The sequence below is a fragment of the Pan paniscus genome, chromosome 17 (genome assembly GCF_029289425.2).
Source record: "Pan paniscus chromosome 17, NHGRI_mPanPan1-v2.0_pri, whole genome shotgun sequence".
Lineage (NCBI taxonomy): Eukaryota > Metazoa > Chordata > Mammalia > Primates > Hominidae > Pan > Pan paniscus.
In genome coordinates this window covers 67574981-67591419 of record NC_073266.2, presented here as the reverse complement: position 1 = coordinate 67591419, position 16439 = coordinate 67574981, and the positions used below count along the sequence as shown (strand labels likewise).

Below are 16439 nucleotides of genomic sequence, written 5' to 3'. Positions count from 1 at the left end.
GGGGGAGGAGGAGTTAACTCGGGAAATAATCTGGAAGCGCTGAGCTTCTCTGTTCCCATGACACTTTATACCCACATGGTTCTGTTGGGATTCTTTGGCTGGCTGTGCTCTCCTAGAGGGAGTCCTCTCTGGTTTTATTCACTCCCAGGGCCTGAGTCCTGCCATAGTAAGAACTACCAAGCACTTAAAATGTGCCAGATACTGGGCCAAATATTTCATATACATTATTTAATCCTAACGACAACCCTGGTGCAGAAGACATTTCCACCAGATGATGAAATACCTTCTGAGGAAGCCGAGCCTCAGAAGTGTAGACCCTTACCTGATGATGGGAGTGGGGACCAGCACCCTATATCTGAATCTTCACCTCCTTGCTCTTCTGTCTCCCATAGTGGGAGCCCAGCCCAATAAATGTGAAGGGAAGATGACCAACAGCACACCAATGGGAATGTTCTTGATTTGGGCTCCCCAAATTTGCAGGACTAATCATCACCACTGGGTTCAGGATGCGGTGTCTGGGCCCATGAACACTCCTTCAGACAGCGGTACCTGTAGAAATGATTGTGAGTTCTACTGGGAGGGGGTGCAGGGCTTAGTCTTTATCTTCTAAATTCTTACCTTGCAAAAGAGTGGAGTGTGACCCACTTCGTGCAAGCACAGTTAGGTAAGGTGTTTTCATAGTTCCTACAACACAGCAGTATCCTTCCAGGTACCAAGCCACTTGGGAAACTGCTGTTTTGCTGGTGTTAAATGAAACTATTAGTTTAGAAATGTTTTTTCTTCCTCTTACTTCTGAACAGACCAGTGTTCCTGTTCTCGGTCCCCTAATCACAGGAATGGACAGGGAGTTTATACTGCCAGCTATCAAGTTAGGCTGTGGGATCCCTTGTCCATTCCCAGGGAACTCTGCCCAGACTGCCCTGCTTCCGGTCAAGGCTTTGTTGCAACTGAAACTTCAGCCTGTCTGATGCTTAATGCTGAAACTACCTGTGGCTTAACTTGGCGTGTCGTTGTTAATTGGCATTTGTACATTTTTTTCATGTATAATTACAAAGCACTTTACCTGTATAAAATACATACTCAGCAGGACTCTGGGCTGCTGTAAACAAATCAATATTTCTCCAGGAGTGGGGTGGACAGTGGAGGACTTAGAGACTGAGATCTTTTCTCCAGGCCTGCTTTTGACTAAGCTCTTGGCAACTTGGGCAAATTGTTCAGTACTTTTAACCCTCAGGTTTCTCCTGTATAAAAGAGGATTGATAACCCTGCTCATCCTAATTCAGTTTTGAAACTAAGTTGAAATGACTCAAATACTTAAGATTACTTATGTTAGTAGGAGGGGATGGAAGTAGCATTATTATTAATTCCAGGGAGTGCAGATTTCAAATGTCCCTGTTCTCTTCTCCCTGAAGGTCCACCTTGGCTCCTGAGGTTCACTCTGAGATAGGAGTTTTAATTCTGACAGTGCGTTCCTCACTTGGGAAGTTTTTAAAAAATACAGCGTTTGGGCCCTACCCCCAAAGATTTAACTATTCAAGTGTGGGATATGGGTGTTAGTGGTTTTGTTTTTTAAAGATCTGAAGATCTGCAGATAATTCTTATATGCCAGCCAGCATTGAGAATCACTTCTCTCAAGTTTTTGGAGTAGAAGTAGGCTAGAAGTAGGTATTGATTTTTAAGGTAAGATGTGGCTACCTATGTATTATGACCTACAGGACATCTAAAGGATCCCAGTAACATGGACCACCTTAGGTTTCTTATTTTCCTTTTCTCATTTTTTAATTCTATCCAAAATCCCATCAGGATTTCTCAACAAAACTGTATAATAATATCACCATCATCATCATCATTGCCTAATACTTATGTGCTGTGATAGTGGGCTCTCATTTAATTCTTAGAACACTTCATGAGGTAGATAGAACTTTTACCTGTTTTTCAGCTAAGGAAACTGGGGCTCAGACCCATTCATCAACTTACACAAGCTAATAAATGGTGGTTAGAATTCCTCTCCGAAGCTGTTTGACTCTAGAGCCCGCACACTTGACCACAGTGCTACAGCCTGATAATTCATATACATGGATAAATGCTGTGCTCTTCTGGACATTGTATTTACATTTTAGCTGGGGCTCTTTGGGAAAGAGTTCTTTAGCTCTGGGGAAATAATCTGCAGGCTGGAGTTTAATGTTTAACCACAGACTGGTAGGGAGAGGCCTGTAGCACATGAGGGTCTGTGATACCCTTCAAATCTGTTACCCAGTCAGCCACATGGAATTACATTTTCAAACTTGCTTGCATATTGAATTCATCTGGGGAGCTTCAGAAAACACTACCTGGTTCCCACCCCTAGAGGTTGATAAAAGTAGGATGGGGTATTGCCTGGCAATGGGAATTTGTGAAAGCTCCCTAGGTGGTTCTAATATGTAGCCAGGATTCAGGCTCTTGTCACAGTTGGCCACCCCCTCCAGCTGTGTATGTAGGAGAACAGCTGCTGGAGCTGGCCCTGCAGTGGAATAAAGGAACAGGTTGTTGGAGAATAGCTTGATACTAATGCCTTTACATTTGATGTAGGCATCTTCCTTCTCTAGGAAATATGTGGGGCTCTTTTCAAAAGAACTTTCCAAAAATCACAAGCTTTTCTTTGATAATTGGGTCAGACTTGCTATTTTATTTATTTTGATATGAAGGAATTAAGTGTTGTTAAAATAGGATAGTGACAAATTGAGTGGTATGGTAATTGGGTTGTATGAGTGAGTTTGTCTGTCTTATAGTCTGTTGGCTTATAGTAAATCTGGTAGTGGTCAGATTTGTTTGAAGACATTCCTTGAAGGTGAGAAAAAATTAAGAGGCAACACAGATCCTTGGTTCTAGGGAGTTTGTCTGGCTCATAAAATAATGGCTTTCTGTGAAAATATTTTACTGCTTTTTCATAGACTAGTAATGTGAACCGATGCCAGGAGAGAGCATGTACAAGATACTGTTTGCAATCTCTACAACCAGAACAGTGTGTGTGTGTTTAAACTGAGATAAAATTTACATAATATAAAACTAACCATTTTAAAGTGAACAATTTGGCTTTTAGTACATTCAGTGTTTGCAACCACCATCTCTGTCTGGTTACCAAAACACTTTCATCGCTCCAAAAAGAAACCCTTCCCCTCCGAATCCTTTCCGTCTCCAAACCTCAGATCATGTCTGCCTTCCTCAAGTCTTTCCCAGCTACTGTGGTCTTGTCTCTCCCTTCTTAGTTCATGTGTCTGTTTCTTGGCCATATATTTTGTACTCATCATATACTGCTTTGTACTTGATTACAGAAGCAATGCATCTCGCAAAGCCAGCATGTGAGGCAAAATTTGATTATGGTTAAAATTACCCTTGGAAGATCTATAAATTTCTCATTATATGCAGTATGGATGACATTGGGTAAACAGCCCTGCTCAGTAATTTATAGACACTTTAAACTGAGAATCCATAAAGTAAGATAAAAGTGAGGAGGCAGAGCGGGGAGGTGGCAGCTGGCAGCTGTGAACCATCCTGCACAGAACAGGGGGTTCACTTCATTCTGATTTAACAATGAACTGCTATAATCTCAATGCGTGTCCACGTGTCTTTATTGTGGAGATTGATTGGACACATATCTTGTGCCCAATATTTACTAGATTTGCATCTAAAGCTTGCTTGATCAGATCTGCATATACAAAATCCTTTTCAACATCATGGAAGAATTTGGCTACCAACTTTCTCTCTTCCAAAGTCGGCATTAACTTGTTTTCCCCTCTCTCCCTGTCTTCCTTCTCTCCACTGGATAGATGTTACTCTTCTTAGGAGTTGGTCACATCACCCCATTAGGGCATATTTTTATGTGAGTTATCGACCCAACTAAATATACATCCCTTAGGTTCAGGAGCTACATCTCCATGTTCATACTTTGTTACATGGTACTTATCACAATGTGTTTTAGGTATAAACCAGGTGCCTCATGAATGCACATTCTCTGTTCACTGATTCCTGTACTCAGCATGAACATTTAGTGAGCATCTGTTCCGTGCCAGGATGTGCTAGATCCTAGGGATACAAAGATGCCCAACAGTATATTTGGAAGATCTTGCTGTAATGAGGTGAAACTGATGTGAAAGAAATGACTGCAAAACCAGAAGGAAAGCTAATCATAGAAGAATTTATAGTGGCAGCTTATGGTTGGGTAGGGCTAACTCTATAGGGAACAGGGAAGGAAGTGATCAGTGAGGAGATGGTGCTGGAAGTTGGACCCTGCCCACATGGACAAGTAAGGTAGGGCACTGTGGCCTGAGGAAATAGTAAGTACAAGGACAGAGGTTGGCATGCTTTCCTGTAAAGGATCAGATAGTAAACATTTTACTATGTGTTTTTTTTTCTCCGAGACAGAGTCTTGCTTTGTCACCCAGGCTGGAGTGCAGTGGTACAATCTCTGCTCACTGCAACCTCCGCCTCCCGGACTCAAGTGATTCTTCTGCCTCAGCCTCCCAGGTAGCTGGGATTACAGGCACCCGCCACCACGCCTGGCTAATTTTTGTAATTTTAGTAGAGACAGGGTTTTACCATGTTGGCCAGGCTGGTTTCGAACTCCTGACCTCAAATGATCCACCTACCTCGGCCTCCCAAAGTGCTGGGATTACAGGTGTGAGCCACTGTGCCCGGCCTACTATGCTTTTAAAATGGCTTTGAATCATAGGGTCTCTGTCATTACTTTTTGTTTTTTGAGACAGAGTCTCATTTTGTTGTCCAGGCTGGAGTGCAGTGGCACAATTGTAGCTCACTGTAACCTTGAGCTTCTGGGCTCCAGGGACCCTCATGCCTCAGCCTCCTGAATAGCTAGGACTACAAGCATGTACCACCACATCTGGCTAATTTTCTTTTTTAAGTTTTGTAGAGACAGGGTCTTGCTATATTGCCCAGGCCAGTCTCAAACTCCTATCCTCAAATGATCTTCCTGCCTCGGCTCCCAAAGTGCTGGAATGATAGGCATGAGCCACTGCACCTGGCCTTCAATTCTAGCATTAAAATGTGAAAGTATTAAATAGATAATACATGAATGAATGAATGAATATGGCTGTGTTCCCAGGAAACTTGATTTATGGACATCAGTATTTGACTTTCATGTGATTTTTTTCATGTTATGTGAATATCCTTCTTCTGAGCTTTTTTCAACCATTCTTAACTCATGGGCTATAGAAAAACAGGCAACACAGGCAGTGTGCTAGATTTGTCCCATAGCTGTAGTTTGCTGACATATTCTCAAAGGCAGGGGAGAGTGAGATGATGTTGCAGGAATGGAAGAGTAAGTAGTTAGTATGAGGATTCTGATGCGGTAAGTCTGGGGGAAGCTGAAATTCTATGCTTCTAACCTGCTCCTAGGTGACGACGATGCTGAGGTCCTCACCTGGAGGAGCAAGGAGCTAAAGTACCATTGGGGTCCCACTGTGCCCCTTATGTTGTGATAGGTTTTGTGGGTATGGGACAATATGAGAAGCCAATTGTATGCCTACCAGGTGCTCTCAGTCTCTTTAGAGAGGAGAGATTTATATAACTAGAAAGATACATGAACTCCCCTAGAATAAAAGTTGAGATCGAGCCAGGCAACGAGATTCTTCAGTGCTGGATGCAACTAACCACCCCACGAGTGGCATATGGGCCACAGGGTGATGGCCAGCAGAGTCCTTGGCTGAGCTGGGACTAGGCTCCCTGGCTTCCAGGATCTACACAACATCACCTCCGTTCGGTTCCTGTTGGATTTTCCTGTTCCTTTCTGGTTATTCCTCATTCTGTTATCTTGAGCCATTCCTGGCATGATTTACATGGAGTGGAGACTTTGCTTTAGGTAAAAATTTCTTGGGTATGCTAGCTGAAGGGGGAGTCCCAGGAGTGGAACTCAGTGACAAGAGAGAGCTGTGGTGAGGCTGAAGGACAGACACTCACCTGAAGCTTAGGGACAGCAGCTTTAAAGGTCATCACAGCTGGATGGATGGTGGACTTAAACGATAGTGGAGAAAGTGAGGACACCTGGGGGTAGAAGAAATGTTGACAGTTAAGGTCAGCAAATGCTCAGAAGGTTTTCTCTGGAGGTACCTCAGAACATTGCTTATATTTTACTCTGGAGCTCTCAGATGCAATAAAGCTCTTTGTTATTTTAAAGCTCTATATTATTTTACTATAAAGATATGATAATATCTTGCCATAAGGCAGCAGGCTTAAGAAGCAGGGAGAAGGTTAAGATTCTGTGAATTTGTTTCTTAGTAATGAAACAGATGACTTTGGCTTGTACCCTGAGTTGGGATGTCAAGGATGCAAAGTGGTTGATGTTTGCTTTCTCATTGACTGGTATTCTGATTCTGTTGCCTTACAACTTTCACCGTTCCATAGTATATTAGAGACAAGTGTAGGAGGAGTCAGGATCTTGCTTTAAAAAAAAAAAAAAAGCCTCTGATTACCTGGAGGAAAACACTGCTTTGAAAAAAAAAGTCAGGACCAAAGTAAAGCCAGCTGGCCGCATGTGCACAGGTGACAGACTGGCCCAGGGTCTGTGCTCAGCTGTCACTCCAGGAGTGAAGTGGATGATGCTGACCCAAGCTTATGTTCTGGTTGAGCTTTTGGTCGAAAGAACCAGTTGTTTCAGGTTTCCTGATAATATTCTATGGCCAAGAAGCCAGATGTATGTGTGTGTACTGACGGCTTCTACAGAAAATAGGCCCTGTGGAAGTTGCCTACCTATGAGATGAAAATGCAGAAATTGTTCTGACAGCTGTGCAGTAGGATCCCAGGAGATCCAGATGCTGCCATTCAGCACTCATTAGTGTCTCTGGGAGCTTTTATGTCACCTCAGATCCTGACTGAGTTGGTCAGAGGTACAGCCAAGAATTGATACTTTCCAGGCTCCCCAGGTGATTCTGACTGCAAGTAGGGCTGGGAACCTCCTAGTTATGTTGAGAATGTGCTGGGCAAGTCAGACAGTTAATCCTGTATCACTACTTTACCAAGGGCTGTGTTCTTTCCTGCCAGAACTTGGCCCCATTCAGTGACTTTGTCTGCAAATCAGGATAGCTACTTGGGGAAGGTGAGTGAAAGTTTTGGGTTTATGGCTTAAAGAATGGACAAATAGGCCCGGCATAGTGGTTCCTGTCTGACATCCCAACACTTTGGGAGGCTGAGACGGGAGGATCACAGGAGTTGGAGGCTGCAGTGACCTGTGATCACACCACTGCATGCTAGCCTGGGTAACAGAGTGAGACCCCATCTGAAAAAAGAAAAAGAGTGGACAGATAAATTCAGGTGGCTGACAACTTGAGGATACTTAAATACACTTTCCATTTGCTGACCACTTTCTTTCACTTCTGCAGGAAAATGACTTTTTCTCTGAATGCAGAATATCAGCAGAGATTCCCAAGCTTTGAACATTTGCTATACTATCTTGACTTTTCCCTGTGTTGTTTTGTTTGTAGCCTGCTAAATAACTCCCTTTGACATTGCTATTTTGTAACACCCTTTGAGATAATGGTGCAATATCTAGTGTATATAAACAAATGCAGGCTCAACAGTCTCTTGGGTAGAATTTTAATTTCATTGATCTGCAACGTTCTTTTAACATCTAAAAGGTGCCCTCTGCTACCAGTCCTGTGAGTTGTTCCCCTGTTTTCATGATATTGGATCACGTTGTGTCCTGAAATGAGAAGGTGGGGAGATGTGTGCAGATAGCTTTAGAAGTTCTCCTGATGGGCACTTTCTAGGTAGTGACACACATTTAGAAATCTGAGAGCTTTGTTCTGTATCTAAGTTTCTTCTGTTTTAATCTTTCAGTGCACAAGGGTCTGGATCCCTGACCCTGATGAGGTATGGCGCTCAGCTGAGTTAACCAAGGACTACAAAGAAGGAGACAAGAGCCTACAGCTCAGACTGGAGGATGAAACGGTAAGAGTGAGTCCGGGGTGGGGGGGGGCGGGGGTGAGGTGGGGCAGGGAGCTCAGGTGTGCGAGGAACAGGAGTAGATAGTACATTGTGGGCTAGAGTTTTCCCTGGACATTGGAGCTCTTGAGCCCTTGGATTCTTTCTTGTTGCTGTTGATGTATGTGAAAGTGCTAAGCCAGGAAGCTGCTCTATGGATGTCACACAAAAAATAAGTGTTTATTGCAGTTAGCAGCTGAGAGATCATTGGTGGTCAAGGCAGGAATCTTGAGTGGAGTGGAGGGAACAGGAGGTTGAGACCTCACTGGGAAGTGAGGGAGAGGAGCTGCTACAAGGGTCCCTGCAGGGCACAGTGGTTGGAGCCAGCCTGCCTGGGTTGGGATCCTGGCTCAGCCATCACTAGTTTTGTGACCTTATATCAGTTCGCAATCTTTCTGTGCTTGTTACTTCATCTATAAAATGGGAGTGCTAGTTTATCTAGGGCTGTTTTGAGAATAAGATGGGTTAATATGTGGCAAATACTTAAAACAGTGCCTGGCACATAAGTGCTCCCTATGTGTTAGCTGCTGTAGTGAGCATTTTTTATTTTTTGACCTTCAGGCTGTTTCTTTCAAGTGGAAGACAAGGTAGTAACTATGAAATTCTATTCCTCCTAATATGTCTGATTTAGTTTACCTTCTCATGAGCCTTTTGTGACCACTGCCTCTGCAACTGGTGCATTTCACAAATGATGGATGCTCACCCTGTATGCTGTGCCAGGTCCCAGGGGGCAGATGGGTAAACGGTTGTGGCCCTGCTGTTTCAGATAGCTCAGTGCTAAAGGGGGGCAGTGAACATGAACACAAAAGTGAGACAAAGTATTATGATAAATGGCAGTAGGCATGGAAGTGAGTGCATGAGGTATAGGAGAGAAAAGGAACCCACTCTTTTTATTTTTAAAGACATGGGATCTTGCTGTGTTGCCCAGGCGGGCCTGAAACTCCTGGGTTCAAGTGATCCTCTTCCTGCCTCAGCCCCTGGAGTAGCTGGGACTCCTCTTGAGGAGAGGGGGTTTTGGGAAGGAGCTGGCCATGGAAGATTAAGGGTGCAGTGACCAAGAGTAGGGTGTCCCAGGCAGGAACTGTGTGTGCCAAAGCCCTGAGACCTTCTTGTGTTCCAGGAAAGGGAAGGAGGCCAGTGCATCTGGGAGCTGTTGGGGAAGGGGACCGTTGGGTGGCTTCAGACTGAGGATGCAGGCAGAGGTAGTTCATGCCGGCTTTACAGTGGGGGAGACGACTGGGAGAAAAATAGGTTTGGAACAAAATGGTTGGTCACAAATTAAGAGTTGGCTTTGGGATGGATTGAGTTTGGGCTGCAGAACAGACATTGCTTGGAGAAAAGGTTCGGGTTGGAGAGACTGTTTCCTCTCTGAATGGCAACAGCACTAAAAGTGTGTACCATATCCTCTGTCCTTTGATCATTTCCTGCCTATTCTTGGTCTTGTCTCCTTTTCTAGATGGTTGGTGATTAACTTGTTTATTGAACATCCTACCACTAACTTCTGTTTTGTATCAACTTAAGCATATCACTTGGTAAACCCAGAACATGAGCTTATTAGAAAACGTCTGTACTGAGGTGTGCACCCCTCACATTCCTCTTCCTAGTAGGCAGCTTTCGCTACCCACCTCTTGCTTTTGAGATGAGAAGCACAACTCCTAACAGATGGGATTATGTTTACCATGTTGAATAACTTCCCACCCCACGCCCAGGAAAAAAAAATGAAATTAGTCCGCCCACTTGAATGGTGTATCTTCTACTCTACTCCAGCAGATTTCGTTTCAGTTGATCTTTTCTAGTGGGTGGGTGTTTTTAAAAAGTTGCACGGAGGTAGTGAGGAATGATCTGCCATGTTGCTAAAACAGAGCAGATGCTCGCCCACCCTGCTGAAAACGAATTTGGCCCTGCCTGACTAATTGTGGCAGCTGCCCAGACCCCATCTCCTCCTTCCCCTGCTACAAGGCCAGGCAGCATGTAATTGGAAGGGAAGCCTGGCTCTAGAGATTAGCAGCTCTCGAGAAATAATGGGCTCTGAACATCTGAGTCTGTCCAGGTTGCTCATGGGCAGTGGCTTGTCCATGGCTGGCTCTGAGCTATCATTACGAGTGACTTGGCAGAGCTGTGGACTAGAGGCAGGAGCACAGAAATTACGTGGCCACACTTTGAATGCAGAGAGTCTCCTCTGAAGCTGAAATTATCCATGGTGTACTATGCTGGCTGGAAAATCTGCCCCAGCAGCCTCTTCCAACCAACCTCGTGCATCCTCCCTCCCCCTGAAGTTCAATAGTGTGGGTTTCACTGCATCAGCAAAGGATTAACATCAGTTAGATTATCTTCCAGGAAGACAATGATATTCCTAACCTCTGACTTATGAAAGGACCTTCCGCCTGCTTGCTAACTTGTCCCCTCTTTAAGACAGTCAAGCTTCTCTCTGTGCCTCTAAAAGGTTTTTTCACTCTTGCTTTCACTCATTCATTCATTCATTTCTATTGTGGTAAAATATATGTAGCATAAAATTTACCATGCTAACCTTTTTTTTTTTTTTTAGATTTTTTTTTTATTATACTTTAAGTTTTAGGGTACATGTGCACAATGTGCAGGTTAGTTACATATGTATACATGTGCCATGCTGGTGTGCTGCACCCATTAACTTATCATTTAGCATTAGGTATATCTCCTAATGCTATCCCTCCCCCCTCCCCCCACCCCACAACAGTCCCCAGAGTGTGATGTTCCCCTTCCTGTGTCCATGTGTTCTCATTGTTCAATTCCTATCTATGAGTGAGAACATGCGGTGTTTGGTTTTTTGTCCTTGTGATAGTTTGCTGAGAATGATGATTTCCAATTTCATCCATGTCCCTACAAAGGACATGAACTCATCATTTTTTATGGCTGCATAGTATTCCATGGTGTATATGTGCCACGTTTTCTTAATCCAGTCTATCATTGTTGGACATTTGGGTTGGTTCCAAGTCTTTGCTATTGTGAATAGTGCCGCAATAAACATACGTTTGCATGTGTCTTTATAGCAGCATGATTTATAGTCCTTTGGGTATATACCCAGTAATGGGATGGCTGGATCAAAAGGTATTTCTAGTTCTAGATCCCTGAGGAATCGCCACACTGACTTCCACAATGGTTGAACTAGTTTACAGTCCCACCAACAGTGTAAAAGTGTTGCTATTTCTCCACATCCTCTCCAGCACCTGTTGTTTCCTGACTTTTTAATGATCGCCATTCTAACTGGTGTGAGATGGTATCTCATTGTGTGGCAGTCAGCAGCAACTCAGTGATATTTACATTGTATAACCATCACCACTATCCTTCAGAACTCTTCCTCTTTTACAACTGAAACTTGGTCCCCATTAAACACCAACTTCCCAATCTCTTCTCTCCCCACAGCACCTGGAAACCTCCATTCTACTTTCTGTCTCTGAGTTTGACGATCCCAGGTACCTCATAGAAGTGGAATCATACAGTATTTGTCCTTTTGTGTCTGGCTTATTTCACCTGGCATAATGTAAGATGTTTCATATTGAAGTCAACAAGATGATAAACTTCTTGGGGGAATAACATCTTATACCTTTTTCTCCCCAGAGCCATGATGGGTACAAGGTATCTAGGTGTGCCAACTCTTAGCACAAGACTGTTTTTAGAGTGGATCAGGCTTTCAGGGGCTGCAAAACTTGGTGATGAGGTAGCTTCTGCATGCTCTGCCTGGAGCACCTCTGTGCAGGCCAGGCCTTTTCTCTCCTGGCCCCACCTCCCTTTTTGACTGCTTGACTCCTGCCCTCTAGTGTCAGGGAAAACTCTCCTTGTTTCCATGGTTTTTAATTTAAATTTCATTTTCCAACTGAGTTTGTATCTACTGTCTATCACCCACCTTGATGATGAGTACTCCCTCTGGGCAAGGCCCTGACTTAGCATTCATGAGTGAGAGGAAGACAGGGGAGCATGTGAGCTTTTCAAAGAGTAACACACTCTACCGTCTCAGTTTTTCCAAGCCCACCCTGACATTTGGAGGGCCAGGGCAAGAGAATGTAACCCTACATCTGTTTAAAGTATATTTTATCAAATTATTTAAATCTCATATTTTTAATTAAAAACATTTTTAAACATTTACTATTTTAAAAATAAAGATAGTTGCAATTCTATTCAATTTCTATCCAGCTGCCAATATATGGAATCACTGTCTTGGTTTGGGCATGTTATACCTGCACATATGTATAAACACATAAGAGTAGTATGAATTGTTCAGTATTGCAAAGCATTCCTCCTCTGTCATGTTGCAGAGGTTGCAAATACTTAGTACCCCTGGAACCACAACAGGAGCACGTGGAGAAGCAAGGACTTGGATGCTTGGCTTAATTGGAAAATGATAATCCATTGTGTAAGAATCTTTTGCATGTGCTATCTGAAAGGAAGGATAATGAGTTTGTCCTCCCTTTTACCTAAGCCTCTTTGCTGTCTGATTCTTCCCCACACTCCAAAGCATCATTTCTCCAGTGCTGGCAATGTTACAACCCATGAACCTCAAGGCAGCTGGGCACTGTTGTCTTATTTCAAGAACACAGGACAAGGTGTGGAGAAGCGTTTTTCTGAGGCCTGAAAGTGTTAGTCACCAGAGCGGCATTGAGCATTTCAGGTCATGCTGTGACAGCACTGAATGTTGATCCCAAGGACGGAGGCACACCATGTATTCTTTAATAATTTATATTTTGTGATATTTAATGCCCTCTGCAACACAGTGTCAGGGAAGGGATCCCTCTTGCTCAGGTCTAAGGATGGTACTGAACATATGAAGACATTATAGCAAGGTCCTAATCAAACATGGTTCCTCATGTCAAGAAGCTATAGTCTCACAGAACCACTAGGACTATTGTCCTTGCATATTGGTGCACTCAGACTCGTTCACCTTGAGAATGCAGAGCCCTTGTGTACTCAGTGCAACTTAAATGCCTGCTGTGCACACATCTGGCAAAACCAGAGAGCTAAGAGTGTCTGAGGATACCCTTCTGGAGCCACCAAAGCTTCTTAGTAGAGGTAGAGTTTGATTACTTCTTCTTTTAGCTGGCCATTTTAGTTCTTATAATGCTGGTTTTTCGGTCTCCTAATAATTTTTTATTTTTATCTTTATCTTGCTTTCAGTTGCTCAGTTATGGTTATATTGTACACACACAAAATGTTTCAGCATAAAGTATAATGCATACAATTATCTACTGGTAATATTGCTACCACTAATTAGTCATCTTGTCTAAAGAGTCAGTGTAAAAAAAAATTGTGGTAAAATACACATAATGATTCAACATTTTCACTATGTTTAAGTGTACAGTTCAGTGGCATTAAGTATATTCACAATGTTGTGTGACCATCACCACCGTCTGTCTGCAGCTGAGTACCCTTGAAGCTCTTTCTAATTTATTGTCATTGACCTATTTTTCCTGATAATTTTTTTCCCCATAGATTAGGATGCTTTGCCCAGCTGCTTCAGTTTAGAGATGAGTGGGGCAGCAATTTGCACCCCTGCCCCGAACATTTGGCAATGTCTGGGCACAGTTTTGGTTGTCAAAACTGTCATGAGGAGGATTTGCTACTGGCATCTAGTGGGATGCTTCTCAGTGCTCTGTAATGCACAAGGTGGCACCCCCACAACAGAGAACTATCCAGCCCCAGATGTTAACAGTGACAAGGCTGGGAAACTCAGGTTTAAGCCTATAAGGAAAGTGGTCTGGTCTGTCCATTGCTGGAGTACACCAAGTTAGGAGTTAAACTGTGGCTCTATGGTTCTGACAGAATGTGTAAGCAGTGGAATAAATTGAAGTCAAAAGATGAACTTTGACTCCATATTTTTATACTGCTGTAATCTTGTTTATAATTCAAACCTCTTAATTGTGTTGACCAGGCAGTTTATCAGTAGCTTTTCATTTATAGACTTTTCTTCTAATTACTTGCATCACTGTTGATTTATCATTCATTCATTAAAAATTATTATTGAGCAATTATGTGCCAGAGTCTGATTATACAGCAGTAAAAATGACATATCTGTACCTTTGTGAAGTTTTCCATCCAACTTATGATGAAAATATACAATATAGGGTTTAGAATATGAAAAACTCAATTTCAAGAATCTGTAGAAGTCTTTCTAAAACAGTGGTGGCCATGGCAGGATATTTGATGCTACTCCACCCACCCTCGTATCTGAGTCTCTGAGTCCTCCAACTTCACACTTTTTTTTTTTTTCCTGAGATGGAGTCTCACTCTGTCACCCAGGCTGGGGTGCAGTGGTGCAATCTCGGCACACTTCAACCTCTGCCTCCCGGGTTCAAGTAATTCTTGTGCCTCAGCCTCCTGAGTAGCTGGGATTACAAGCGTATGCCACCACGCCAGCTAATTTTTGTATTTTAAGTAGAGACGGAGTTTCACCATGTTGGCCAGGCTGATCTCGAACTCCTGAGCTCAGGTGATCTGCCAGCCTCTGCCTCCCAAAGTGCTGGGATTACAGGCGTGAGCCACCATGACTGGCCCACACTCTTTTTGAAACCCTTTTGGATACTACTTGGATTTCCTGCTGACTTCTCAGAGCAGGAACACTTAGGGTGGCAGAAATGATACCTTCATGCTTCGCCATGGTTCCTAGCCCCCTTGCAGTTCAGTGGGACCCTGTGATTACTTTTGTCGAGTGGGTGCTAAGTAGAACTGATGTTGATCACTTCAGGTGGAAGGAGAGAAGAACCCACAGGAGTTTGCTGTGCCCTTCTCTTCCTCTGCCTGGTGACTGTCAGGCAGCATGTTGGTGTCAGTGTGACCTTAGCAGAGCCTCAGTACCAGCCAGCCTTGTGCATCTAGCGTAAATGAGAAATAAACCTTTGCAGTATTAAGCCACTGAAGTTTCAGGGTTAATTTGCTACTTCCTCGTAACTTAACTGAATTTCCTAATTGGGAAGGTTACATAAATCAGAGTATTTTATTTTTCAAGTAATTGAGTGCCTGTGCTGTGCTTCATGGTGCAAGAGAAAGAATAAGAAGGTTCTCTTTAAGGAGAATAAGCTTTCTGGGGACTGGAGAAGATGGCGATAAAACTTAAACACAGGACTGTTAGAGAATGAGACACAGCAGAACAGTCATTAAATGTTTGTGGGTTTTTTTTGTACACTTTATTATTATTATTATTATACTTTAAGTTTTAGGGTACATATGCACAATGTGCAGGTTTGTTACATATGTATACATGTGCCACGTTGGTGTGCTGCACCCATTAACTCGTCATTTACATTAGGTATATCTCCTAATGCTATCCCTCCCCCCTCCCCCCACCCCACAACAGTCCCCAGAGTGTGATGTTCCCCTTCCTGTGTCCAAGTGTTCTCATTGTTCAATTCCCACCTATCAGTGAGAACATGCGGTGTTTGGTTTTTTGTCCTTGTGATAGTTTGCTGAGAATGATGGTTTCCAGCTTCATCCATGTCCCTACAAAGGACATGAACTCATCATTTTTATGGCTGCATAGTATTCCATGGTGTATATGTGCTACATTTTCTTAATCCAGTCTATCGTTGTTGGACCTTTGGGTTGGTTCCAAGTCTTTGCTATTGTGAATAGTGCTGCAATAAACATATGTGTTCATGTGTCTTTATAGCAGCATGATTTATAATCCTTTGGGTATATACCCAGTAATGGGATGGCTGTATCAAATGGTATTTCTAGTTCTAGATCCCTGAGGAATCGCCACACCGACTTCCACAATGGTTGAACTAGTTTACAGTCCCACCAACAGTGTAAAAGTGTTTCTATTTCTCCACATCCTCTCCAGCACCTGTTGTTTCCTGACTTTTTAATGATCGCCATTCTAACTGGTGTGAGATGGTATCTCATTGTGGTTTTGATTTGCATTTCTCTGATGGCCAGTGATGATGAGCATCTTTTCATGTGTTTTTTGGTTGCATAAATGTCTTCTCTTGAGAAGTGTCTGTTCATATCCTTCACCCACTTTTTGATGGGGTTGTTTGTTTTTTTCTTGTAAATTTGTTAGAGTTCATTGTAGATTCTGGATATTAGCCCTTTGTCAGATGAGTAGGTTGCAAAAATTTTCTCCCATTCTGTAGGTTGCCTGTTCACTCCGATGGTAGTTTCTTTTGCTGTGCAGAAGCTCTTTAGTTTAATTAGATCCCATTTGTCAATTTTAGCTTTTGTTGCCATTGCTTTTGGTGTTTTAGACATGAAGTCCTTGCCCGTGCCTGTGTCCTGAATGGTAATGCCTAGGTTTTCTTCTAGGGTTTTTATGGTTTTAGGTCTAACATGTAAGTCTTTAATCCATCTTGAATTGATTTTTGTATAAGGTGTAAGGAAGGGATCCAGTTTCAGCTTTCTCCATATGGCTAGCCAGTTTTCCCAGCACCATTTATTAAATAGGGAATCCTTTCCCCATTCCTTGTTTTTGTCAGGTTTGTCAAAGATTAGATAGTTGTAGATAT

At 43.0% G+C, this 16439-nt stretch overlaps 1 protein-coding gene across 3 annotated transcripts in view; it reads left to right on the top strand.

Moving 5' to 3' along the window:
- Window positions 1-16439, top strand: part of MYO5B (myosin VB) — a 369650-nt gene that overhangs the window by 131879 nt on the left and 221332 nt on the right. For all 3 annotated transcript variants that reach the window (XM_034943673.3, XM_034943674.2, XM_055102690.1), the window contains exon 2: window positions 7828-7938. In XM_034943673.3, the coding sequence (XP_034799564.1) occupies window positions 7828-7938 (111 nt within the window). The remainder of the gene's footprint in view (window positions 1-7827; window positions 7939-16439) is intronic.